Genomic DNA, 26,765 nt, shown 5'->3' on the forward strand with positions numbered 1-26,765 from the left:
GGGTGTGGATCTATGCTAGAGGGTACATGGCAATGCAGTTCCCAGGCTGCCACTTCTACTTAATAGAGAGGTGCCTGAACCTGAGAGTAGCATCCCAGAAGGCTGCCCTGTCAGTGGATGTATATTGGCGGGGCAGTTACAGTGCCAAGGCATGCTTGGAGGACGTCCCTGTAGGTGTCCTGGCAGGGTGCCCCAAGGCCACTACTTCAGCCACTGGCCACATCTGGTGGGCTATGGGCCTCAGGTCCCATGCCTGGACTTTGGACTTTGAGGGTGGGCAGGACCTGTGGTATGTGTCATCCTTTATTTTATTGGCTTATGACAAAAAATGAGGAGAAAAGCAATAATGAAAGCAAACCTGAGGAAATTAAATCACCCAAGGAGTTCAGAGTGGCATCATGGAATTTAGGCAGTTTGGGGGGATAGAGCGGGGGAAGTAGTAGAGACATTGAGTGGGAGGCAGTGAGTCTCTCATCGAGGGCCACTGGAAAATCAAGGTTAGGTTAGTTTAGGTGGCTCTCGGTGGCCCTCAGTGAAAAGACTGACCTCTAAGAACCACCAGGGGCCACTTCGTGGCATACTGAGAGCCACTGGAAAAACAAGATCCGATTAGCAGTGTGAAGGTGAGTCGCAACTTCGAGCTCCCACACCATGACCATGGCTAAAAATAGAATCATAATGCAGTTTCAGAAGTCTAATTATTACGAATACTGTACAGATACAAAGCTGAAATAAATAAGTTTACAGACGGGGGAAAACGTATTTTTTCCGTAATAACATGTTAATCTTTCTCTGTCATTTTACGTTCATCTTTATCATTTTACCTTGTTATTTTTGCAATATATATTATTGTCTCGTAAACAGGGTGGTTGTATGTGTTTTGCAAGGGAGGAAAAAGATTGTATTTTTTGTCTGGGTCGAGATCATGGGTGTAACTATGTGTTTTTAGGCATGGCCATGAGCGAAAAAATTGTACATCCACTCGCCATGACAGCAGGTGGTGAACTGACAGATGATATGTGAGAGGGTGAAGTCAAGGTCAGTCTCATGTCCCAGATTTTCAATCAATTCCTGGAGGTTTTCACAGTTTTCTACAAGTTCCACTGCATCAAATGATCCAGACCATTACAGCAACCAGAGCAAATAGGTAAAGATACCAAGACAAAAATGTATTTTTCACTTATTATCATGTCTTTTTTGTATGGCCTGTATTACTTCATAATCATAAGCAGGTGGTTGTGTGTGTTTTGCAAGAGAGGACAAAGATGATATGTTCTGCCTGGGTTGAGATAATGGGTGTGTAGTCCTTCCAAAATATCGAGATCGTTTGGCCGGTGTCCCTCACGGGAATTCCCCTTCATGCGATGTTGCCGAATCCGTACCAAAACACACCTCTCCGTCTCATGTCAGCTATTTACCACTTCTAAATGAAATTTATTTACAGTACATGTATATATAATTCTCTATTAAGGCTATATAGTGTAAGAAAATGCCTATTGTTTTTAATAATAACAATGACATTTTATAAATACCTCAACACTTAGCAACGTTGCTTTCCAACGCTGTCATGCTTGTAGGCGAGTCATTGAGGGTAGGTCAGGTGTCGATCCGCAGGCCACTGTCTCTGACCGCCATTAAAAGACAAGCTCCTACCCCTACTACTCGCCCTCGTCTGCTCCACAGTTGAGAAAAAGAACTTATTTACAGCGTAAATAAGTATTTTTTAGAAAAGAAGGCAAACAGAGGACCTATAATTCATAAAACCATATAGACTTTTTACAGAAGTAAACCTCCATAAAATGTTGATTTTATATGCAGAGAGAGGCAGACAGACAGACAGACAGACCGAGAGAGAGAGACAGACAGACAGACAGACAGAGTCAGGAGGTTTTTCCTCAAATTCTAATAATTCATAAAACTGTATTGACTTTATAGAAATGAATCTCCATATAATGTTGATTTTATATGCAGAGAGAGAGAGAGAGAGAGAGAGAGGTAGTGAGCTGGGCTTGTCTCCAATCCGATAATTGGCCCAGTAGAAACTGTGGCAACGTCGCACTTAGGGGAATTCCCGTGAGGGACAACGCCCAAACAATCTCGATATTTTGGAAGGACTGTAGTTGTGCTTGTGTAGGCATGGCTAGGAGTGAAAAAATAAAAAATCCACTCATCACAGCAGCAGGCTTTTAACTGCTTGATGAGGTGTATGGGAGTGTAGTGTAGGTCAGTGTGAAGATGTTCAGAACGTTCTTTCACTTCCCAAAAATTTTTGCAGTTTTTTATAGGCCGTGCTGAAACGAAGCCTGTGGCCATTGATCAGCTAAACCTCATTCGACGCCGGCGGCCACGGAGGGGTTAAATGTGGAGAGACTGGTTGATTCATCAACTCCATCCCAGTCCCTCAAAAGAAAAGTGGAAGATTGCAGGAGGTGGCAGCTTTAGCCTGTAGTTCACGAGGTTCATGTTCATATGAGCCTGGGCCAGAACAACAACAGCAGCTCCCTCCCTGTTCCCAGAAAGGAGAATGATGTCCTGCAGGAGAGGGGCATTTTTAGTCTGTTGTCCACCAGCTTCTCATTCAAATGTTTCTTGGGCAACAGCAGTAAGAACAATAAACACTCTCTTTATCCCTATAGGATAGTGGTGGAGAGCCTGATGAGGATTCTTCCTATGAGTTGGTGTATAACAGTGCCTGTAATCTGCTTGCTCATGGTCATGTGGAGGCAGCCCTCACTAGACTCCAGGTTGCCAGGGAGCAATGTGTGGCCTATCTCACACAGGATGAGGCCACACAAGAGGAGATCAACCAGGAAGTTGCCATTATAAGGTACAGTTATAAGACTAAGAGTGATGGAAGCTGGAGGGAGGGTAGCTTGAGAGTACTGTAGATAACCAGTGCTTCCTCCTGCCCCAGCAACTGTAAGCATGATCAAACCATCTCAAGGTGCTTCTGACACTTCCAGCATATCCTCATCAACTCCATATTACTTCCAACTTCCTCATTTGTCTGTGCCTCTCCATTTAATTCCTTGTGCTACTCCCAGTTATTTCATTTCCACTCCTCTAACTCCTAATTTGTTTTGTTCCAAATTTCTTACCTTTGTAGTTAATTTATTACCAACTGATGACACAATAGCACAACAAACAAGAAAAGTTAAATGAAGGTTCTTTTAATGAGTACAGTGATCCCCCCAGTTAAGTGTCTAATGTTTCGTTTTTGTTTTCGTTTTTAAAGGCTCCAACATGCTTGCATGTGTCGGCCTTGGTCACCTAATGGCGGCTCTCCACGCCGCACAATCCATTGCAGCCTCCCTGTTCAGTCCCTTAACCCTAAGGTCACACTTAATGACCTCGTCCCATGTCTTTCTCGGTCTACCCCTCTTAACCCCACCCCCAATATTAACACTCCTCACACTCCCCACCCAATTATCATCCCCCATCCTCTCCACATGTCCAAACCACCTCAATCTACCTCTCCTCATCACAACACCAATACACTCCAGTCCCATCCTACCTCTCAACTCTTCCATTGTAAACCCAGCCCCTCCAGGCCTTGGATGCAGGGACGCACTGCACATCCACCTAATCATTGTCATTTCTGTACGTCTGAGCCGGCGAATATCTTCCTCCTTCACTGCCCAGGTCTCACTGCCATACAGCATTACACTCCTAACACATGCTGCATACAAAGACCCCTTAGCATGTAGGGAGAGCCATCTCGATGTCAGGAGAGGCAAGAGTTCCCTGAACTTCTTCCAACCACTTCTCACCCTAGCCACACCACCTCCAGCACACAACATGTCTCCCAAATAACAAAACTCTTCCACACACGCAAGAGATTCACCATTAAGTTCAATCCTTTCACGTCTGACAATCTCCACCTGCTCACCTCTGCACGCCGTACACATAAAATCAGCATTATCTCGCAGTCTACCTCTGATACCACTACATCTCTTATGCACCCATTTATCACACACACCGCACAAGATGGAATTACTTCCCACGCCCTTGTGGCAAACTGCACATGGCCACTCTCCCTCGTCTTTGACAGTACCGCCACCAACCCTAGATATCATCACTTTTGTTGTATCTGCATTTACCCTTAAAGCCTTTTGCCCCATACCATCTCTCCACTTCCTAAACCTTTCCTTCGCCTCCCTTTCATTCTCTGCAATCAACACCAAATCATCAGCATACAACAACTCCCACGGGAGTCCGTTTCTAAAGTCACGTGAAAGGGCTTCAAGTACCATGATAAACAACATGGGACTCAAGACTGACCCCTGATGCACACCAACATTCACGGAAAACTCATCACTCAAATCTCCATTCACTCTCACCTGGGTGTGAGCACCCACATACATGGCCATTACCACCCTAACCAGCCACTCCTCCAAGCCAAGCTTTCTCATTGCCCACTTCACCACCTCTCTAGGGACTCTGTCAAAGGCCTTTTCCAAATCAACAAAAACAAATTAAAGATCCCTTCTCCTACCAATATATTTTTCCTGAAGCTGTCGAACAATGAATATGGCATCAGTGGTCCCCCCACCTGGCACAAACCAAAATTGCATCTCAACAACATTCACTTTTTCTCTAATCATACCTTCTAAAACTCTCTCCATCACCTTCATTATCTGATCTAAAAGCTGTATACCTCTATAATTTCATCTTTCCAGGGCATCACCTTTCCCTTTATACACATTTACAAGTACACTCTTAAGCCAATCATCTGGGACAACACACTCATAAATAATCATATTTATCAGGTCAGTGACTAACCTCACCCCTATATCTCCTGAGGCCTTCAACATTTCAACAGTCAACCCAGACACACCTGCTGCCTTCCCCACCTTCATCCTGCCTATTGCCTCACTCACAGTTTCTGCATCAATCAAAGGCCAAGGGCCAAACACTGGATCTGCTGGCTTCAAACCTTCCCTGTCCCAGTTAGACTCCTCATTCAACAACCGGCTATAATGCTCTCTCCATTCATCTTTAATATCCTCACTGTTCACCACTACCCTTCCTTGATCGTTCTTCACACACTGCTCACCTGTAATATCCCGATTATCCCTCTTCATCTGATTTGCCACCTTAAATATCATATTTTTCTTCTCCTCATGATTTAGGTTATCAAGTAAAAGTCTCTGTGACTCAGACTCCGCCCTGTATGCCTCTCTTCTAGCCCTCCACTTGGCAGCCAAGTATTCCTCCTTGCTACCACCCTTCTTCCATTCCCGGAAAAGCCTTTTTTTCTCCTTAACTGCGGCGTCTACACCCTCATTCCACCACCAAGTTACTTTATGTCTTGGTGGTCCTCTTGTCCAACCACATATTACATCAGTAACTCTCGAGATTGTTCTTGAGAGCTTTGTACTGTTCATTAACACCTCTGTCTATGGCTCCCTGTTCAGCCACCACTCTCCTCATCTCGGTATAGAAGGCATCCCTTACTACTTGGTTTTCCAGTTTCCATATTTTCCTCCTAGGTACATAAGTCCTATTTTTCATCACTCATTCTTTAAGCACCATATCACAGATCAATAGTTTGTGCTGCTGCACACACTCCTCACTTCCTATATCTTCAACATCCCTCACTAACCTCCTGTCAGCCCTCCTAACCAGAAAATAATCTATCTGACTGCTATTTCCCCCAGATTCATACGAAATTAACCTACTCTCCCTTTTCCTAAAATATGTGTTGCACACAATCATGTCTGTTGCCTCCCCAAACTCGAGTATCCTTTCCCCTTCCGCATTCCTTATACCGTACACACATCCCCCATGTACTCCTTCATAACCTTGTTCTGCTTCACCTACATAACCATTTAAGTCCTTTCCCATGCAAACAATATTCTCTCCCAAGTAACAAGAATCAGGATAGGGTTTATCTTGTCATATAAATGGTAAAAATTGCAAAAGAACCTGTGTAATTGAAGGGGTCCTTGTACTTATAGTATCAACATTTGCCCCCCTCCCCACCCCCACCTGGCTTTTTTTTTTTTATTATAAGGATGTATGCTGATGATCAGTTCTTCCGCTGTCATGTACTGCATTTCACTTTCCCTGCTTTGTGGACCCTGTGTCACCCTATCCTTTACCAGTGAAAAAGGAGTTTTAGTGATGAAGACAACAACAGCAATGATGATGGTGATGACAATGATGGTGATGATGATGATGATTTTGATGTTGCAGGGTGCAGCAGGGCCACTGTCTGCAATTGCTGGGAAGAGAGAAAGAAGCTTTGGCCATCTATAATGCTGTGCTCAAGACCAAGCCAGATGACCCTGCACTCCTGGCCATAATAAACAACAACCTGGTAGCCATCAACCGTGGGGCCAGTGTATTTGATTCACGCAAGCGCATGAAGGTGGCCACGGCAGTTGGTCTGGAGCATAAGTTGACCACCAGACAGCGTGGCGCTATTGCACTGAACCATGCACTGCTGGCATATCATACCAATCAGGTCAGTAAACTTCTGTCTCTGTCAGTCCATCCTACCATCTCTGTTGCCCTCCACTGTTTTTTTTTTTTTTTTTTTTCCCCCCCAGCCTTTCTGCTCTCTTTGCAGCAGCTATTTTCTCCTTTCTTCATCTACCTCTGTTCACCCATCACTTTTCCACCTCAGTCTTTGCTATATAATGGTCAGACAGTCCACTCCCCAAACTTTTATACACTCTGGTGTCAAACATAAATCTCTTTCATTTGCTCATTTACATATGCATGGTCGGTCATTGGCACAGAGTCATCCAACTATACTCCTATCTTCCTTATCATCTGCCGTATTTACCTGTTAAACATTTTGTGCCTGAAATAGGTATTGACTATTGCCAACCCCATGACTTAACAAATATCAACCAGGACACTATTGTTTTCATCCAGTTCAGTGGGTACACCCCACTATCCAACCACTCCATTTATTCTAACATTCCCCACTTTTCCATTCATATGTCCAGTCAGAAACACTCACTACTCAGTCTTCTCCAGACATGTTTCTACATTTGGCCAGAACTTGTCTTTCTCTGTGGACACTGTCCACACACACGGACAGACAGATGTGTGTACACACACACACATACAGTCTGTCTCTATCTCTGTCTGTCTCTGTCTCTGTCTCTCTCTCATCCTGGTTCACTTTCAGGATGAGGCCTGTCAGATTGAGGCAGAACTGGTGGAAAAGAACTTCCTGCACTTGACACTGGAAGCCCGGGTGGTGGTGGCAGCTCTATTGGGCCGGCAGGGCAAGAGTACTGAGGCCAGGGAGCTGCTGGAGAAATGTGCTGCCCAGATACCTGATAGAGGCACTGAGATTGCTCTTATGGCCACTCAGATACTGCTGTCAAAGGTAAGAAATGAGGTATAGTGGGTTTATTCTACACTAACAGTAATTTCTAATCCCTTTTGGTTCAGTTGCAGGCCAAGTGTAGTCATATTGGAGGGTCAGTTTGACTAGCCACTAATGAGAGTTGTTTCTGTCTCAATAAGTAGGTCAATTTAATGCAAGAGTGGTCCAATTCCATCAGTTAAAATGTTGAACTGTACTGTAATGTCCATGGTATTGACCCTTGTGATGCTAAGTCTTTGTAAGATAGTTTACATCCCTGAGTCATTGTTTTACAATCACTGGAAATTTGTACCTCATAAGAAGCTTGCAGCATGGCCTGTGCAGACCATTCATCCTCATATGAGGTCTGCAGCATGGCAAGAGTTGAAACAGTCATCACAAAGGTGTGGAGAAGCCCTAATTTTAAACATTTATGAAGGCATACATCATCCCAATGTGGTAGGTGGGGACACATACCATCCACTCACTCTTGGGTGACTGCTCTTTCATCTCATCCATCCTTCTTTCTTCTGTCTTTCTTTCCTTCATCCTTTCCTCTTCCTTCTGTCTACAGGTGACTCTACACTGAGTGACAAGCCAAATGGTTTCCTGGACACCAGGAAACCATTTACTTTGCTGGGTGGTAACCATATATGAAATTATGGTGCCTGGTGGTTTAATGGGTAATTAAGGTGCTGCAATCAGATTGAGCCTGTACAGGGTTATATCCAAGGGGTGGTTGGGGTTTATTGCTCACATAATGCTACTCAGGGATGAGTGAGGCATGTCACTGTCATCTTAAATGTCAGGACCAGCTTGCCTAGCCCTGGGCTTGTACACTTCTCATAGGGAAACACAGGATTAGGTGATGATGATACATCATCCCTGCTTATAACTACACAGATACTACTAACCAGGATAAGGAAGGAGGTAGGAGGAAGCTCTACTCATCATTTTGATTTGACCAAATTTGTCATCCTTTCCATCTGGTATGCTGAACTGTATCAATAGATTAACACTAGAATATGGTGATCCTCATGAAGAGGTGCCATGGAAAGGATGTAGAACTGTAGTACAGTATTGTCTTATTCTGCCACTAAGCTGTGATAAGAAATTAATACCAGAATATGATGATGTTCATGAGGAAGGCTTTGGAGAGGATGTAGAGTCATAGTAATGCCATATTCTGCCAGTGAGTCAGAGGTAATAATGTGCAGAAGGATGATAATCGCAGGTAATATTGCAGTAAAAACCCAGAATTAATCAGAACTAGTTAAAACTGATTAGAACCAATGGACTAGTGTACAACTAGTATTGCCTAGACAGAACTAGTTGCACCAAAGGTTGCTGGGAAAAATCCAATATGTATAGGTCAGATGGGTTAAAGCTAGTTTCAGCTGACCTTAGTCCAAACTAGTTTAGCAGTAGCTTCAAATTCCAAAACTAGATCTAACAAATTAACACAGTGAATACAGATAAAATTATAAAATGTAAAGCTTGCAAAGCTTTAATAAAACTGATTACAGATAAGAATATAATGGTATATAAAACTTCTACGCTTCTACGCTCCTCCTCCTACGCTCCTCATGGGGCAACACAGGATTAGATGATGGATGGAGTGATGATAAAACTTTCCTAAAACACACTGAGTACAAGTAACCTTAAATACTTGTACAGGTAAAAATATTATGAAATGTATTTAAAACTTAGAAATGCTAAAGTGGTGCATGGTGTGGCAAGAGTAACAACAAAGAAGAAAGGTACGGCATGGTGGGATGAGGAGGTTAAGAGAGCGGTGGAGGAAAAGAGGAAGAAGTGGCTAAAGTGGTCACAGGATAGGGGTTCAGTTGAAATAAGAACTGAGTATGTTGAGAGCAAGAAGCACGTAAAGAGACTAGTGAAGAGGAAAAAGGAGGAGGTAAATGATGATCTGGGGAAAAAAAATGAATGTGAATTACTCTGAAAATGTGAATTTATTATGGAAAGAGGTGCAGAAATGTAGATGTGAAAGCGGAAAGAAATGTGATGGTGTGAAGGATGCAGGTTGTAGATTATTAACCCATGGAGTTGAGTTAAGGACCAGATGGAAAGAATATTTTGAAAGCCTGATAAATGGGAATAGAGAGAACAGAGCAGCTGTTAACATGATTGGTTTTGGAGGTGTACAGAGAAGGAATGCAGTGCCAGGAGACGTGACACTTGCACAGGTGAAGAGTGCTGTGAAGCGGCTGAGAAATGGGAAAGCAGCTGGGGTTGATGAGGTGTATGCAGAAATGCTCAAGTGTAGTGGAGAGAGTGGAATGAAGTGCTTGTGGGAGATTTGTAAGAAGGCATGGATGAATAAAACTGTGCCTACAGAGTGGAAAAAGGCTGTGATTGTACCCTTGTACAAAAATAAAGGTGAGTGAAATGAGTGCAAGAATTATCATGGCATAAGTTTATTGAGTGTGGTAGGGAAGGTATATGGAAGAATTATTATAGAGAAAGTAAGAGAGATATCAGAAGTTCTAGTGAGTGATGAACAGGGTGGCTTTAGGAGTGGCAGAGGATGTGTGGATCAAGTATTTGCAGTGAGACAGATAGCAGAGAAGGCTTGTGAGAAGAACCATAAGGTGTTTATGGCATTCATGGATCTGGAAAAAGCATACAACAAAGTAGACAGAGAGGGATTGTGGAAAGTTTTGCGCATGTATGGTGTAGAGGGTAAGCTGTTAGGTGCTGTCAAAAGTTTTTATGATGGTAGCGAAGCATGTGTAAGGGATAATGGGCATCTAGGTGAATGGTTCACAATCAGTGTGGGAGTGTGACAGGGTTGTGTGATGTCCCCATGGTTGTTCAATGTATATATTGATGGAGTGATGAGAGAAGTAAAAACACGAGTAATGGAGAGAGGGATGGCATTGGTGATGGATGGAATATTTCAAATTCGTTGTATGCTGATGATGCAGTACTGCTTGCAAGCTCCAGACAAGAACTTTGTCCTTCCAGTAAGGTCCAAGCTTCAGTTCTGTACGTTAGAGTTGATATCACAGTACTGTCATGCAGCAGTGCTTACTTCCCTGTTTCTTATCACTGCTTTCAAAGAACCAGCAACCTTTCCTCCTTTTTGTACCCTTTCAAGCACTTCACCCTCCCAACTTCCATCCATACTCATTACACTACCCAGGTACTTAAATACACTCACATTTTCCACTTCCTAATCATCCATCATGACTCTACATCCAAGGACTTCATTTCTCTCAACGACCTTAACTTTACTCTTTCACACATTTGCCTTTAGATTCTGTTTCTTACACACTCTTCCAAACTCATTCACCAAACCTTGCAGTTCCCCTTCATCTTCAGTTAACAATACAATATCATCTGCAAACAACAGTACAGGGAGTTTCCAATTACTGTCCTCTCTCATTAAGGTCACTCCATCATCCACTTCCCTGCCTTGTATCCCTTTTATAACTCCATCCTTATACAGATTGAACAACCATGGAGACATGACTCATCCCTGTTTCAGTCCAACATTCTGATAGAAAATTTCCCTTAACTCACTATCCACACATGCCGCAGCCTTAGCCTGCTCATTCATACTCTTCACAGTATTGAACAACTTCCCATTTATTCTATATGAGGCGTCTTGGGCCACAAGGGCGACCGTGCCAAAAGTGAGTTTTGAGATATTGCACTTTAAAGTTAATACTTCTGCACTACTCTATAATGTTTACCGTATGAAAAATATGCATATGTGGTATCATTTGATTTGTACTGTACTCTACTGTTGTTTGCAGATGATACTGTATTGTTAAGTGAAGATGAAGGGGAACTGCAGAGCTTGGTGAATGAGTTTGGGAGAGTGTGTAAGAAATGGAATCTAAAAGTGAATGTAGGGAAGAGTAAAGTTATGGTTTTGGAGAAATGAAGTACACTGTAATTGAATGTAGAGTGAGGTTGGATGATGAGCAAATGGAAAATGTGAGTTCATATAAGTACTTGGGAGTGTGATGAGTAAGGATAGATGTTTGGAGGATGAAGTGCCTGAAAGGATACAATAAGGAAGAAAGGTTGCTGGTTCTTTGAAAGCTATCTATCTATCTATAGCCCGATGCCCTAATCCCGCAAAGGGTGGCCGCAGTTAAAATTCGAGCTTTTTCTACATCAGTTAGTGGCTTGGGACCCATCTCCAATGATTCACTAAGGCAGAGAAGGGTGTGAAAACGAAAGCTTTGAAATTAACAAAGGCCAGGCAGGACAAGAAAATCTGACGTGCTTTCCCATCCAAAGTCAGGCAGGCACTGAGCTCATAAACTCACAGCACGTGGTGGTAAGCCTGTAAAGTCGTTAGAAACCACCAGAAAAAATTCCACCAACTACAGGAATTTTCCTACAATATTTCTTGGACCCTACCAAATATATGGTGCGAATTAGAGGGTCCAGACTTCCATTGTGCCGACTGTATATGTCTTTCCTTTATTCATATTTGAAATTTCATATCTTTATTGCATTAATTTTTAATTCTCATCTGAGAAACAGTTTGTTTCTGGTACTGAAATTAGAATGGGCCTGTAAGATCATGAGCTGTGTGATGCAGTATGTAGCTATACATTTTACAATGTATCGTTTGTGATCTCACATTTTATGTCTGTGGTCAACCAAATTAGATGAATTTGTTTTTTTATAATGCATTGTAATGCTTAATGTATAAACTATAAATGTGAACTGAATGTTTCAAAAAATCTTGTAGCATCAGTTTCATGTTCTGTGCTAGGAACCTTAACCTGTGCATTGTGCAATTACTCATTTTTGGACCCTCCCTGCTGGGCAGAAAACTACAAAAAGTGAACTTTTCTTCATTCAAGATTTGTATCACTACAGTGATTCATATACATGCAGGGCATGTGACTATTAAAAAAAAAAAAAAAAAAAAAATCATCAATCTTTGGATGTAGCAGCATGAGTAAGGCTATGTCACCGGGTAGGTGTGACGTTGTCAGAAAAGGATGATGTTTTAACCACCCTCCATGGCATCAGGAGTGAAACTAGGACACTGGTGGATGACAGTGATCATGAGAGGAGGGCTCCTACTGAGGTAAAAGTACTGTATGTGTTTTTCTAGACTGTGGCTTGAAATTTTGAAGTGTAGTTTTCAGGGGCACAACCTAAGCTGTTGCAGTGGCTGTCACTCAGTGAGGTAAAAATATGGAAATATATTGCAGGGTGAGCGTGAGGCAGCATGTGAGGTGTTGGCAGGGGTGAGGGGGGAAGACCGGCATCGGCAAGGTATTGTGGCTGCCAGGGTGACATTACTGACTTCTCTGGGTCAGCGACAGGCAGCCTCCACCGTCCTAAGGAAAGCTGTTGAGTGGCATCGCAATAATAAAGTTTGTTGCTTTTGTACAGTATATTACATTATTTCCTCGTTTAATATGCTTTTGCTTTACGATTTTGTCACTATGTACTATATGCATGTATGTATTGTAGCTTCCATGTTTGTGACTTTGACAAGCAGCCCTACTATATTTATTCAAGCTGTATTTACAGATCCTGAGAGGCAACAATCCTCAGGGCCAAAGAAGTCACATTTGTCACTAGAAAAAAATGACTGTTGGAGAGTAGGACGAGAAATGCACATGGAAATTGTGTTGTAGTGACATTATTTGTGAGAGGGAGAGCATATGTACATTGAAGGAGCTTCTACAGTGTGAGAAGATGTCAAATTACATGAAAGGGATTACTTCTGCACCTACTTAGGCGTCCACCCCTCAGAGGGATGGAACCTAAGGATTGTTAGAAGCACAGGTGACTCACCTGACCACTGAATGCTCCTTATTTTTAACCACTGTATGAAGCTGTTAATCAGCATAGGAACAATTGTCACACGGCATGCCATTGTTCATTACTAAGATGCCAGGATATGCTGTGAAGGGTCAAGGTTGATACAACTCATGCTAGTATTTATCTCAGTATGTTACAATCTCTTTGAAGTTCTTTGTGATTTTGGCACTGAATACATACAGATAAATCTACTTGCAACCTCAAATACTTATTATTACTAATTTCTGCTCTGAATAATATTTTTATTATTGTTTAAGGTAATCTTTCTAACATGAGCATAAACCGTACCCAGAATAGGTAATTTTTACTTAGCATAGGCAGAAGGACAAGGAAAAAATGAAGGATAGAAAGACAGAAGAGGATGGAAGGAAAAAGGATGGAGGAGAGGAAAGGGCAGACACCCGAGAGCAGCAGTACATCGAGTGAGTGGATGGTGAGTGCCCCAACCTACCACTAAAACCCATAAGTAATTAAAAAAAAAAAAAAAAAATGTCTTGCAGACAAAGTCAGTGATATCCATTCCGACTCAGCTCACCCAACTCGGTGCGATTAAATACCATATCGGCACTTTTCATTGGAAAATATTTAAATTTTTTTCACCACAGAGGCTCATACACACCTAATTATTTGAAATCTGCTAAAAGAAAATTGTGCTTAATATAACTTAAAAAATCAGGTTTCAGAGCTAAAATGCACCAGTGTTAGCAGATATTTCCCCTTCTGATCGTCAGCATCTCTTGACAGACTTGTATTTTGCATAAATATTTTGAGTACAAAAAAATGTATCTGCATTGTAAATCAATATTTATGCAAAAGTTCGTCAGGGCGAGTTGTTAGGCTAGAGGCAAAATGCTTCTGCTAACTTTAAGAAATTTTCTCTCTGAATCCTGATTTTCTATTTATGATTAAATTAAGCACAAATATTTTACTCAATTTCAGATCATTAGGTGTGCAAACCTATATTGTGATAAAGATGAAAATATTTTCCAATTAAAATTGCTGATTCGGTCCAAGATCAAGATCACATTCGATGATTGCGTGTTTGTATCTCAGTCAGCTGATGAGTGGTTGGTGCACCTTGTGGTGTTCCATTCTTTGTTCATTTTCCTCTTTTTCCTCAGCTTTCTAATCTTTTTCTATCATATCCTCCACATTCTTATCAACAAGTGTCTAACCAACCATTCTTAGGGTTGTTGGCAGCAAAATACCACTATTGTGTTAAAGTTATTATTATTGTTGTTGTGGCAGTGTTATTATTTTATGTAATGTGTATATTAGTTATGTTGGAACAGGTAGCTTACAGTACATTCCAGAATGCTCTAGAATATCTGAATAATTGCCGGACAGTATTGGAGAATTCAGACAAAGTACTGTATTGTAAAAGTCCAGGGAATGGTATGTGGGGCTGGACTTTTGCGATTCACGGACTTTTGGGGTTCCTGGACTGGTCTCCTCCCCCCCCATCAGTCCGGGAAATGGAGGGTCAAGTGAATAGAACTTCACAGAGCAGCTTTTATTTCTTTCCCATGGATCTCCACAAACTAGCTTTTGTTTTTCTCCTGTAGACACCAGAGAAGGTTAAGGGTAGATAACCAGCCATCTCCCTCTGAGAGCATTGTTTTCTTGAAAACCTCTAGTCACCTTTTGGTAACTGAACTTATACATGGCTGTCACTCCAACTGGGGTGTTCTAATCACTAGATTATTTCTCCCTTTCAGTCCTCAGGAGAACAGCATGAAACACCATGACATCAGGCTGAGGACATATATATGGGTAAAAATTTTGTTTAATGACATATTATTCCTCTTCATGAGCTTTCTTTCTTGTCTTTAACATAACCTCAGCATAACAACTCTGGTAGTGCCTGGTTGAGGTGGGTGGGTATAAAACTTTTGGACCAGATAATAAAGGTAATGGAGAGAGTTCTTGAAGGTATGATTAGAGAAAGAATGAATACTGAAGAGCTGCAGTTTGGTTTTATACCAGGCAAAGGGGCCACTGATGCCACATTCATTATTTGACAGCTTCATGAAAAATATGTAGGAAAGAAGAGGGATCTGCACTTTGTTTTTGTTGATCTGGAGAAGGACTTTGACAGAGTCCCTAGGGAGGTGGTGAAGTGAGCAGTGAGAAAGCTCGAGGAATGGCTGGTTATAGTGGTTATGGCTATGTTTGTGGGTGCTGGCACCTAGGTGTGAGTGAATGGAGATTTGAGTGATGAGATTTCCGTGAATGTTGGTGTACATCAGGGTGTCAGTCTTGAGCCCCTTGTTGTTTATCACGGTGCTTGAAGCCCTTTCACGTGACAGAAGAAATGGACTCCTATGGGAGATGTTGTGTGCCGATGATTTGGTGTTGACGGCAGAGAATGAAAGGGAGGCAGAGGAAAGATTTAGGAAGTGGAGAGATGGTATGGGGTGCAAGGGCTTGAGAGTAAATGCAAATAAAACAGGTGATGGTAGGGTTGGTGGTGGTACTATCAAAGAAGAGGGAGAGTGGTCATGTTCAATTTGCCATGAGGACATGGGAAGTAGTTCTATTCTGTGCATTGTTTGTGATAGTGGGTGCATGAGAGATGCAGTGATATTAGAGGTAGACTGCAAGGTAATGTGTGTGGTGTGTTGGGGAGAGCATGTGGAGATTGTCGGGCATGAAAGGATTGATCTTGCTGGTGAGTCTCTGAAGTGTGTGGAAGAGTTATTGCCTGGGAGACATGTTATGTGCTGGAGGTGGGGCTGGAGCTAGCTCTGTGGCTAGAGTGAGGAGTGATTGGAAGAAGTTGAGGGAGCTGCCGCCTCTCTGGACTTTGAGAGGGCTCTCCCTCTGTGCTAATGGATCTTTATGCAGCATGTGTTAGGAGTGTAATGTTGTATGGTAGTGAGACCTGGGCAATAATGGAAGAGGATATTCCCAGACTCAAACAACAGGAATGACAGTGATAAAATGGATGTTCAGTGCATCCTTGAATGCAAGGGCTGGAAGGGCTAGGTTTACCATGGATGAGTTGTGAGGAGGGATGGGACTGGAGTGTATTAAGTGTTGTAAAGAGGAAAAGTAGATTGAGATGTTTTGGCCTTGTAGAGAGGATGGGGGATGACAATTGGGTGCAGAAAGTGAGAAGTGTTAACGTTAGGGGCAGGGTTGCAAGAGGTAGACCGGAAAAGACCTGGAATGAGGTCATCGAGTGTGACCTCAGAGATAAGAGACTGAATAGGGAGGCTGCCAGAGGTCAAGCGGTATGGAGGGCCACCATTAGGTGACCAAGGCCGAAGCATGCAAGCATGCTGTAGCCTTTATTAATGAAAAGGAATGAAAAGAAACAAACTGGTTTCGCATATAGGTAAGCATGGAAAAACAACAACCTCAGCATAAAGAACTCTTGTAGTGCCTGGTTGAGGTGGGTGGATTTCTTTGGCTCACTAGGTTCACATATAGGTAAGCATGGAATAACAACAACAGCAACAAGACTTTCAGACTAGTTTTTATTTTTCAACTTCAGACATCAGCAGAGCAACTAGGAGCACTGTGGCGTCAGGCTGCAGACTTCCACCTGCGTAGTGGTGATGCTGCCACAGCAGCTGCCTCTCTGTTGGACCTGCATCGCCTTGACCCCTCAGATGTTACTACACTAGCACAGCTTATCACTGCATATGCTCAGGTTAGCCCACAATAGGTTTAAGCTGTTGTGACAGATGATCTCAATATCCTTTCAGTTCAGTTAATGACCAGAGTAGTCAGATTGGAGGATTGACTTGATTTGCCGTGGAGATTTATTCTCACCTACTAACCCGGGCTCATCAAATTTCATGTAAGAGTTGTGAAAGAGGTTTAGTTCTGTCAAGTGAAAACAAACCATCAATATTTATACCACACCATGCCATCACCGCATATGCTTAGGTTGGCTTAGTCATACCACCTAGTTTCTCTTCCCTCTCTTTCTTCATCCTCATGATAATTGGGTGCGGAAAGTGAAAAGTGTTCATGTTGGGGGTAGAGTTGCAGGAGATAGACCTAACAAGACCTGGCATGAGGTCATTTGAGTGCGACCTCAGGGATAAGGGACTGAATAGGGAAACTGCCAGAGATCGAGCAGCATAGAGAGCGGCTATTAGATGACCAAGGCCTACTCATGCAAGCATGTTGGAACCTTCAAAAACTAAACGAAATGAAATGGTTACGATAACCGTTTGATATTAAGATTGCCCAAACAAAATATGACACATACAAAGTTTAGCAGATAGCCTAGACATGTTTGAAATTTTTAATTCTCGAGACAAATCAAAACACGTCCAAGCAAAGTTTTATGAGTACCTTGATTTTTCCCCCATGTTCAGGCAGATTAAGATGAATTGTCATTGCTGGAACGTTTTGTAAAATCTAACCTAGTAAAACATCAGAATTCCAATGAAAATGACTGGCAGACATGGGTAAAGAAGCTTTAAGTCACTGTCACTTTTAAATATCCTGCAGGCCATACCTTGTCCCAACTTTGTAAGCTGTAACTAGATATTTGAAACTAAAAAGTTTGAAAACTTACTGAAAAGTACATAACATAATGTAAACTGATGCAACAGCAAAATGCTGTCAAATAAATTTGTATATTCCTCTGCTTAGTCAAGTGGGACATCCCACAAGCAGCCTTCCCCTCCTCCCCTAAGCCATTTGTTAGGTTATATTTTACAAGCTATTGCAATAATGACATAATTTACCTTAAATGCCTGAACATGAGAAAACAATAAAGGTATTCATAATACTTTTACTTGGACATGTTTTGATTTGTGTTGAGAATTGAAAAGTTCAAATGTGTCTGCACCATTTGATAACTTTGTAAGGCTGTGTTTTTAAATTAAACAAATAACTATATACATTATATTTTATTTGGACAATATTATCATCAAACAGTTCTTGTAACATTCATTCACTCATTCATCATCTAATCCATTGTCACCCCATGAGGAGCATAGGAACCCAGGGCTAGGCAAGCCAGTCCTGACATTTAAGATGAGAGTGATCAGCCTCACTCATCCCTGAGTGGCATTATGTGAGCAGTAAACTCCAACCACCCCTTGGATATAAACCAGCACCGGTTAAATCCATTGGAACACCTTAATTGCCCACCAAACCACCAGGCGCCATAATTTGGTTACCGGTATATGGTTACCACCCAGCATAGTAATGGTTTCCTGGTGTACAGGAAACCATTTGGCATGTCACTCAGTGTAGGGTCACCTGTAGACTGAAGGAAGGAAAGACAGAAGAGGAAGGATGAAAAGAAGGAAGGAAGAGAGGAAAGGGCAGGCACCCAGGAGCAGCATTACATAGAGTGAGTTAATGGTGAGTGCCCCCACCAATCATTAATGTAACCCTTATAATAAAAATAATTTAAAATGTATCGTTAATAATGAATGTACTCTGACAGCCAATCAGCTGCCATCTTTCAAAGCATGTGGCTTGTCTCTTCTTGGAATAGATTGAATAAGCTATACCACATTCTCTCTCTCTCTCTCTCCCACCCCCCCTCATTTAGATATTTATATAACTCTCCATCCTATCCTTTGTCTTCTCCTCTCCCTTTTCCTCCACCTCATTTACAACTTGAAAACTAAGATATGACTGCATGAAACATGATGAGCTTTCATTATGAAGTAGGAATGAACCTCTCTAGTTACTAGTTAATCTACCTGCCAGTCTGACTACATCAATTAGACTGTAAGAGTTAAGGATCCTTGCAACATTAGAGTAAATAGAGTATTGTCAGTCTCTGTCTTCATTGTCCACAAACCCTTACAGTATGACATTGCTGTTCCTACAGTATAATTTTGCTAGTGCTGGAATGGAATGCCTTCACATGGTGGCACTGATATAAGTGTCGTTTTGTTATAAATATGCTCCTCAGCTCCCTCTCATCGCATGAAGGAAAGATATGGACTCCAGAAAGTCAGTTTTAGCTGCAGTCCATCAGGTTCACACTCAGATGAGCCTGCGGTCACTTTAGCAACAAAATTGTACTGGTATAATGCAACTCTCCACCCCATCCCTCAGATTCATCCATGGTCACCCTTTCTCTACAGTATGATATCGCAGCAGCTCAGAAGATGTCAGCGTCCTTGCCATCTGTTGCAAAAGTGGCTGGTGATCTTGACATTGCCGCACTGGAGGCCACCCCAGCCCACCGCCACACCCGCAAGGCTGTTGCCACTGCCACCCAAAACCTCTCACCTGTCGCACCAAGGTACTATTACTCTTAAACGCTTGTTACATTGCTTCTCAGCTACAAGGAAACATACTTGCAATTGGAACTTAGACATCATTACATGTCTTGTTACACACCACTCCTTACATATATATATTTTCCACCTGCCACACCCACCATACTACTACTGCTGCCACCATAGTGCTACTGCTATTACTATTGCAATCAGTATACCACATACCTGTACTTTTGTTTTTCGACGAGGACTCATGTGAAGCAATTCATTGTTCAATGATTTATTGTATTTTGAGTCAGTTGTAACGGGTTCAACGGGGATATGTTTTTGGCCAAGAGTCACCCACCCAACAAAGTCTAAAAACAAGTTTTCAATGCTTTTTAATGGGTAGTGATGATATTTCCTTCACTGCATTTCACTTGCTGCATACAACAGTAAATAAGTTTAAAAATTTGTTTCCAACTCACCTAAGCTGTTAGTTATTTCACTTCACTTGCTTTTTGAACTCCAGCGTGACACCGTTGTTCCATCACTGGCAGTAACACACCGAATAGTGACAGTTCAAAGGTCATCTTGAAGCAAATGAATGGCTAAGCTTACATGCTGGCAATTGTATAAACATAAGCAGCGATTGTACATTGACCAGTGAGGCCCCATACTGAATCATTATGATCATACAGTATAAACAAAAATGCAGTTGTATATCAAGAAAAGGTCCTAACATTTTAGACGTCATATAAGACTGACTCATTGTAAAATGAGGGTCTGCTGTTCTGTAGTTAGCTTGTTTTCACCTGACAGAACTGGGCCACTCGTACACGCAGTCTCCAGCCCAGTGCCATACCCACCACCCTGCTGCTACCCCAAACCTCTCACATGCGTTTCTGATGTACATATGTGATCAGTATGCTGTAGTTGGTGTTTTCACTTGCGAGGCTACTCCCATTCCCATTTCCACCTCCACACCCACAAAGCCACTGCTACTGACACCCAAAACCTTTCTCCTGCTCCACTAAGATAAGGGACATCAGACCTAGTTGTCTCACTGTGACACTTATATTTATCCACGTACTCAGATAACCACTTACTCTTACATGTGGTACACTACCGTCACAAAAAACTCTTCATTTTACCATCCACACCATAGTCTGTAATTCTTTCCCCATTCACCTTATGGTTTCTCCAGTTTTATAGTGTCATTAAAAAAAAAAAAAAAAAAACGTGAGCAAATGTAATAATGTAAGGGAAGTTAGAAGCTTTTTAGAGGTAAGTGATACATCCCTGGAGGGCAGCATGCATTGCATGATATTGGAAAGGTTGCAGAAACGGATATAAGATGATGTTTATGTTTGTGAAGTCTTTGGCCATGCATACACATGTAAGCCTATTTCATTTATTGATGGCAATTATCAGCAGTACGAGGAACCACGGAGCTCTAGAACAACCTATGCCCATGAGATGGAGTCAGGATTCGGGGGGTTTAAATGGTGAGTGAAACTGTGGCCTATTTAACTGAGCATGCTGTTGATAGTTGTCCCTCTACCAGGTTTTTCCTTGCTGTCTGGACCCTACCACACCCTATCATTGGAGGGGAAAAAGAGTTTGGGATGATGATGATATTGAAAGTGTAAGTCATCATCATCATCATCATCATCATCATTGTCATTGTTATCATCATCCTGTCCTCATTTTCCCAGCTGAGGATGGGTTGAGATAGGTCCAGACAGCAAGGAATGAGAGAAAAGCTTGATAAAGTGAGAACTAATCTGCAGCGTGCCCTGTGAAGCACGCCACACTTTCATTGTCTCACCATGTATTCAATCACTCATAGATCGAGCAGCATGGAGAGTTGCCATCAGGTGACCAAGGCCGACGCATGCAAGCATGTTGGAGCCTTGAAAAAAAAGAAAAAAAATCAATATATACACTTAATCTAATCCTATATCTCATACCAGGCAATTTATTTCTAGGACTCCTGGTTCTGAAACAAGAAAAACCAATGACAAGAAAACAAAGAAGAAGAAGAAACGCAAGCCCCAACTTCCCAAGAACTACAACCCTGAAGTTCCCCCAGACCCTGAACGTTGGCTACCACGCTGGCAACGGAAGGGTTACCGGAAGCGAAGGGACAGACGTGCCAAGGATGTTATGAAGGGCACCCAGGGCGTATCCAGTGATGCAGCTGATAAATTGTATGTTTGCAGGCTCATTCAGTATATACTGTACCTTTTATACTGTACCTGTGCATGTCTATGTAGAGAGAGGGTTGAGGTTGGAAGTGGATGGTGAAGGGTGGAGTATCCGAAATCCAATGTATGCAGATGGTTTTGTCTTGCTTGCAAAAGGAGCTTTGCAGATTGGTGCAGTTTTGTGAGTGTCAGGCTCTGAAAGTAAAGGTGATAAGAACAAAGTGATGGTTTTGGAGAGTGCAGGTGACTCTCAGTGTAATTTACTGATGAATGGAGAGAGACTTTAATTAGTGAGGAAGTTTATGGATCATATCTAGGGGCAGTAATAGAAGGTGGAGGTAAAAGTGCAAAAGAAGTGAAAAGCAGAGTTGAAGAGGGAAGGAGAACTATGAAAACCTTGATATGAAACATGAGGTCTGAGTGTGGTGGCGTATCAGATAGAACCAGGATTCCAGGGGCTTGCATGATGAGTGAATGGGAGCGGGGCCCATTGAACTTGGCAGACTTGGGCTGTCTGGACGTTGCAACTCCTCACCCTGCCCTAGGGTAGGAAAGGAGGTCCGGATGATGATGATGATGATGATGATGATGATGATAATACTTATTCATTCCCAATCGTTATCAGATCCATCTGTTTCACACAACACAGTAGTCGGTTCCAAATCCTCATCTTCCATGTGTTGTCATGTTGAATCCATTTCTAATACTGAGTTGATACTCTGAGGAGCTTGATCACAATCAGACCAATTTATATGATATTCATTGTCTTTCAATACCTGGCCATGGCCATCAGGTGGTGTAGTATAAGGATTTGTAAGGTGTGCATGCTTCCAAACATATGCAGCATAGTTACAATATAAAGCTTTGTTGTTTAAAACAGACTGACAGGGAGCTAGTGTTCATGGGTTCATTCCATTGATTCTTTTGAGGGGTTTATCTTATTTCTTGGGTGCTTACTGCTGTTGAGAAGTAGCATATCTGAGATCATTCATACTATCCATGTGAGGTTTTCCATACGGTGCACAAACAAATTTCACCACGTCAAGCTTTTACTGTATTGAAATTTAGTCCGGTAGCTCCTCAGGTCCGATAAAAGCGAATTCTGTTCTATATCGAGGTTTTACTGTACTTCTCCACCCCATCCCTCCATCTCATTCTCGGCTGCCCCCTCCCTCTTCTCCCCCTCTACCTCACTCACATACACTCTCCTCATCAGTCTCTCACTCCATCCTTTCCACATGGCCAAACCACCTCAGTGTGTTTCTCCAAACACTTTCTATCACATCCTCATCCAAAATACAATGCTCCTTCTCATCTTCATTTCTCAGTCTGTCTCTCCATGTGACTTTGCATGCTCCTCTCAAATAAATCATTTCCACTGCTCTCACGCTTGACTTTTGCCCTCCAGCAAAGTCCAAGCTTCACTTCCTTACGTTAGAGTTGGTATCACCATACTGTCATGTAGTAACTTTTTCACTTCCATGCTCACTTCCTGTTTCTTATCACTGCTTTCAATGAACTAGCAACCTTTCTTCCTTTTTGTACCCTTTCAAGCACTTCACCCTCTAAACTTCCATCCTTACTCCTCACACTACCCAAGTACAGTGGGGCCCCTTGGATAGCAACCTTATTAGTCCGCCAAAATGGCCGCTATCCATCAAATCGCTGTCTGAGGGGCAGACTTCTAACCTATCTATCTATCTATTGCCAGACACCTCAATCCCGTTTGGGGTGGCCACAAACAAATCGCCCCCACGTCTCCCTGTCCCCTGCCGTTTCATTGCCCCGCTCCCAGCTCACTGATGTACAAGTGCCCCTCATTTTCCTACCTATCCTCCCATAGGAGGATGTGGTTTGTCAAAGGGCATTTTCAGCCTGCGGTCCACTAGGCTGATGTGTAGATGACCCTGAGGCCACAAAAACAGCAGTAACAGTGATGATGACAGTGATTATTTGACTTCCCCTTGTAATAAGTTTGCTCTCAACCCTCCTTAACCCAATACTTAGGTGGAAAAAAGGTCTAGATCAGGGGTTCCCAACCTTTATTTACCCATTACCCCATTTTCCACACCTCTCTTCACTCATTACCCCTCATTGCTTATGTTTCCACAATTGCATTTTAGCTGCTTAACATTTTGATGCCTAGATTTTAGTTTGAATGTAGGACTTAATTAAAGGTTAGGCTGAAACCAAGAGGGTTATTGCAAGGAGTAATTTATTTTTATTATTAACACTGATACCAAATAAACATTACTTTAAACATTCATCTCTGAATTTTAGTATAGGTCCGAAGTCTATCATAACTGGTATGATTTTTAGATTTTTTTTTTTTTTTTTTTGTTACCTCCCCCATTACCCTTCACAAAAGACCAAATTACCCCACTGGGAGTAATTTACCCCAGGTTGGGAACCCCTGGTCTAGATGGTGATGATGTTTAATAATCTGTTCTTCCTTTCACAGTGACATCACAAAGACTGCTGGTACATACAAACCAGCCACCCAACTGGTATCCACGCCTCCAGAAACACACCATCCACGCCGCAACGTTCAGAAGAAGAAGGGAGGTGGTAAAAAGAAGAAAGGTGGATGGTAGAAGGATAAGTAAGGAGAGAAGAAAGAGTAAGGATGAAGAGTAAGGGAGGTGGCAGAAAGAAGAAGAGTGGATGGTAGGAGAAAGAGTAAAAAGAGAAGAAAAGGGAAGAAGATAAGGATGAGTAAGAGGGACAAGTGGCAAAAAGAATGAATGGTAGAAAAAGAGAGAGGGGGTGAATAAGGGTATGAAGAAAAGAGAGGAAGAGAATTGGGAAGGGAAGTGGTAAAATGAAGTGTGAATAAATGAAAAGGAAAGGAGGAAGAAGAGTGAAGCAGCCAGAATATGGGTGGCAGTAGGAAAGGCGAAAGAGAGGGCAGAAGAGTGCAGAAAAAGAACAGGGTGGCACCAAATTGGGCTGTGTGTTTAAGGAGTGGTTCTTAGGATCCTGCTTCTCCCCATCTGTTGGTAAGAAAAGAGGTTGGATGATGATGATGAGAATACGGAAAATTAAACCCATCAGTCCAGTGACCTGCACAGTAACTCTCCTAATTGTGAACTTTCAGAGATAAAGTTTATAAGTGCTTATTGAGTTACTTTTCAGTGATATCAGCAAAATACTGAGGAATATCAGTGCCATTACATGAAGATATCTCTCTTTAGCATCAAGAATAAATGAGTAGAAGGCTTCCTCAGATCCAAGGGGCTTAACGTGAAAGGCAAGAGGGAGAGGAAATGTTTAATAATGATAAACACTAAGGTAATTAAGTAAATGGAACAGCTGGCACATTGCAGTAGAGAATTTTGTAAACAAAAGCAAGTGAAGAATACAAACAGTCTTTGTTGTAGGTATGTGTTGCATTTTAATTTTTTTCTTCACACGCGTGCCATCTTAAGTAGGAAAAATTGAGAACAGCTCAGCTTCAAAATGCTGTTTTTGATTTACAGAGGACTTAAGAGTGGAACAGAATTAAAAGAAAAAAAAAAATGCTACATATAATGAAGACTTTGTATTATCGAAGGAGAGGGTCATGTTCAGGAGGGAGAGGGAAGAAGAGAAAGTAAGGGGGGGAGAGAGAAAGAAAGAAGAGGGGAGACGAGAGAGAGAGAGAGAGAGAGCAAAGAAAAGAGAGAAAGAGAGATACTCTGCTGCTGAAATCTAGACAGAAGAGAGAAACAAAAGATGCAGGAGCAGGGAAATGAGAGCCACACATGAGTCAAGAGGAGGCTAAACAAATACTGAATGTTGAGGATTTGGATGTGGAGAGGATACGGAAAAATTATTGAGTATCATTTTGACATTAACGACAAAGGTAAAGGAGGATCGTTATATTCATAGCATGGTTGGTGTGATTGTTGTTATTGTAATATTATTGTTATTATAAAACTTTAAATATCTGGGAATGATTGTATCATCTAATGGATCATTAAACAATGAAATTGAGGAGAGGATTAGTCAGGCTTGGCGAGCTGTTGGAATGTTGAAATCTGTTTGGAGTAATAATATGCTTTCGATACACACTAAAGTGAAGATTTACAAGTCCATGGTTAGGCCAATTTTAATTTACGGGCATGAGTCATGGTACAGTACAATTGCAACAGATCAGAAAGTATTAGGATTTGAGAATAAAATACTGAGAAGGATTCTTGGGGTAAAGTGGCAAGACAGAGTTACAAATGCAAGAATAAGGGATATTACGAGAGTGGAACCAGTTAATGAATATGTGGGACTGTCTCGCTGGAAGTGCCTGGGGCACATATACAGAAAAGAAGGTAGTTAATGTAAATTAAGATGGAGGGAAGGCATTTTGTATTTTGTTTGTGATGTTATAGTGTCTCTCAAGATCCTAGGATCCTCTCTCGGCTGAACCAAATTGTCTGGCGTCAGCTGGAACATGATGCTAGAGTTATGTCGGTCGTGAGGGGATTAATGGTGACGGTATTGAGACTGTCAGGCTCCTATGACTCGCTCAGTCGAATAAAATCGTCTGAGTCAGCTGAAATGGGGTACTAGAGTTGTCCCAAGCACCAGAGGGTTAAGATTCTTAACCCTCTGGTGCTTGGGACAACTCTAGTATTCCATTCCAGCTGACAGACGATTTTGTTCGGCTGAATGAGTCATAGGAGCCTGACAGTTACTACACTGTCACCATTAACCCCCGCATGACCGGCATAACTCTGGTATATCATGTTCCAGCTGACGCCAGACAATTTGATTCAGCCGAGTGGGTCTGGGGCCTGGGGGGCACTAGATGAAAATATCCAAAAAATATTAAAGGGGGGGGCTATATCAATTTTGTCACAGGAGGTATACCAAAATTGGACTTTTTAATAAAACCCCCTCCTCTCTCACTCCCTGTGTTTTGTATATGTCCCTCTCTGTCTGCCTGTGGTGTGTCTGTCCCACCCTGTGTGTGTGTGTGGTGTGTCTACTGTGAGGGTGGCTGTGGGGGGGGGCTATATCAATTTTGTCACAGGAGGTATACCAAAATTGGACTTTTTAATAAAACCCCCTCCTCTCTCACTCCCTGTGTTTTGTATATGTCCCTCTCTGTCTGCCTGTGGTGTGTCTGTCCCACCCTGTGTGTGTGTGTGGTGTGTCTACTGTGAGGGTGGCTGTGGCTATGTACGTGTCTTGTGTGTGTGTATGTATGTAGCAGTGTGTGTGTCTTGGTGTGTGTAT

At 42.2% G+C, this 26,765-nt stretch overlaps 1 protein-coding gene across 3 annotated transcripts in view; it reads left to right on the top strand.

Moving 5' to 3' along the window:
- The window catches only part of Srp72 (signal recognition particle 72), a 33,997-nt gene extending 7,563 nt beyond the window's left edge, over positions 1 to 26,434 (top strand). The window contains exons 5-12 of one of the 3 annotated variants that reach the window (XM_080284015.1): positions 2,637 to 2,827; positions 6,199 to 6,469; positions 7,145 to 7,348; positions 12,535 to 12,699; positions 16,653 to 16,811; positions 19,225 to 19,385; positions 21,333 to 21,554; positions 24,013 to 26,434. In XM_080284015.1, the coding sequence (XP_080140141.1) occupies positions 2,637 to 2,827; positions 6,199 to 6,469; positions 7,145 to 7,348; positions 12,535 to 12,699; positions 16,653 to 16,811; positions 19,225 to 19,385; positions 21,333 to 21,554; positions 24,013 to 24,145 (1,506 nt within the window). In that variant the 3' untranslated portion in view covers positions 24,146 to 26,434. Of the gene's footprint in view, positions 1 to 2,636; positions 2,828 to 6,198; positions 6,470 to 7,144; positions 7,349 to 12,534; positions 12,700 to 16,652; positions 16,812 to 19,224; positions 19,386 to 21,317; positions 21,555 to 24,012 lie in introns of all 3 variants that reach the window. The other 2 variants (XM_080284024.1, XM_080284023.1) reach the window with 2 other exon arrangements.
- The last annotated feature ends 331 nt before the right edge of the window (positions 26,435 to 26,765 follow it).

This window comes from Coenobita brevimanus, chromosome 13 (assembly GCF_032717465.1).
Source record: "Coenobita brevimanus isolate Jiangsu-jjx chromosome 13, ASM3271746v2, whole genome shotgun sequence".
Lineage (NCBI taxonomy): Eukaryota > Metazoa > Arthropoda > Malacostraca > Decapoda > Coenobitidae > Coenobita > Coenobita brevimanus.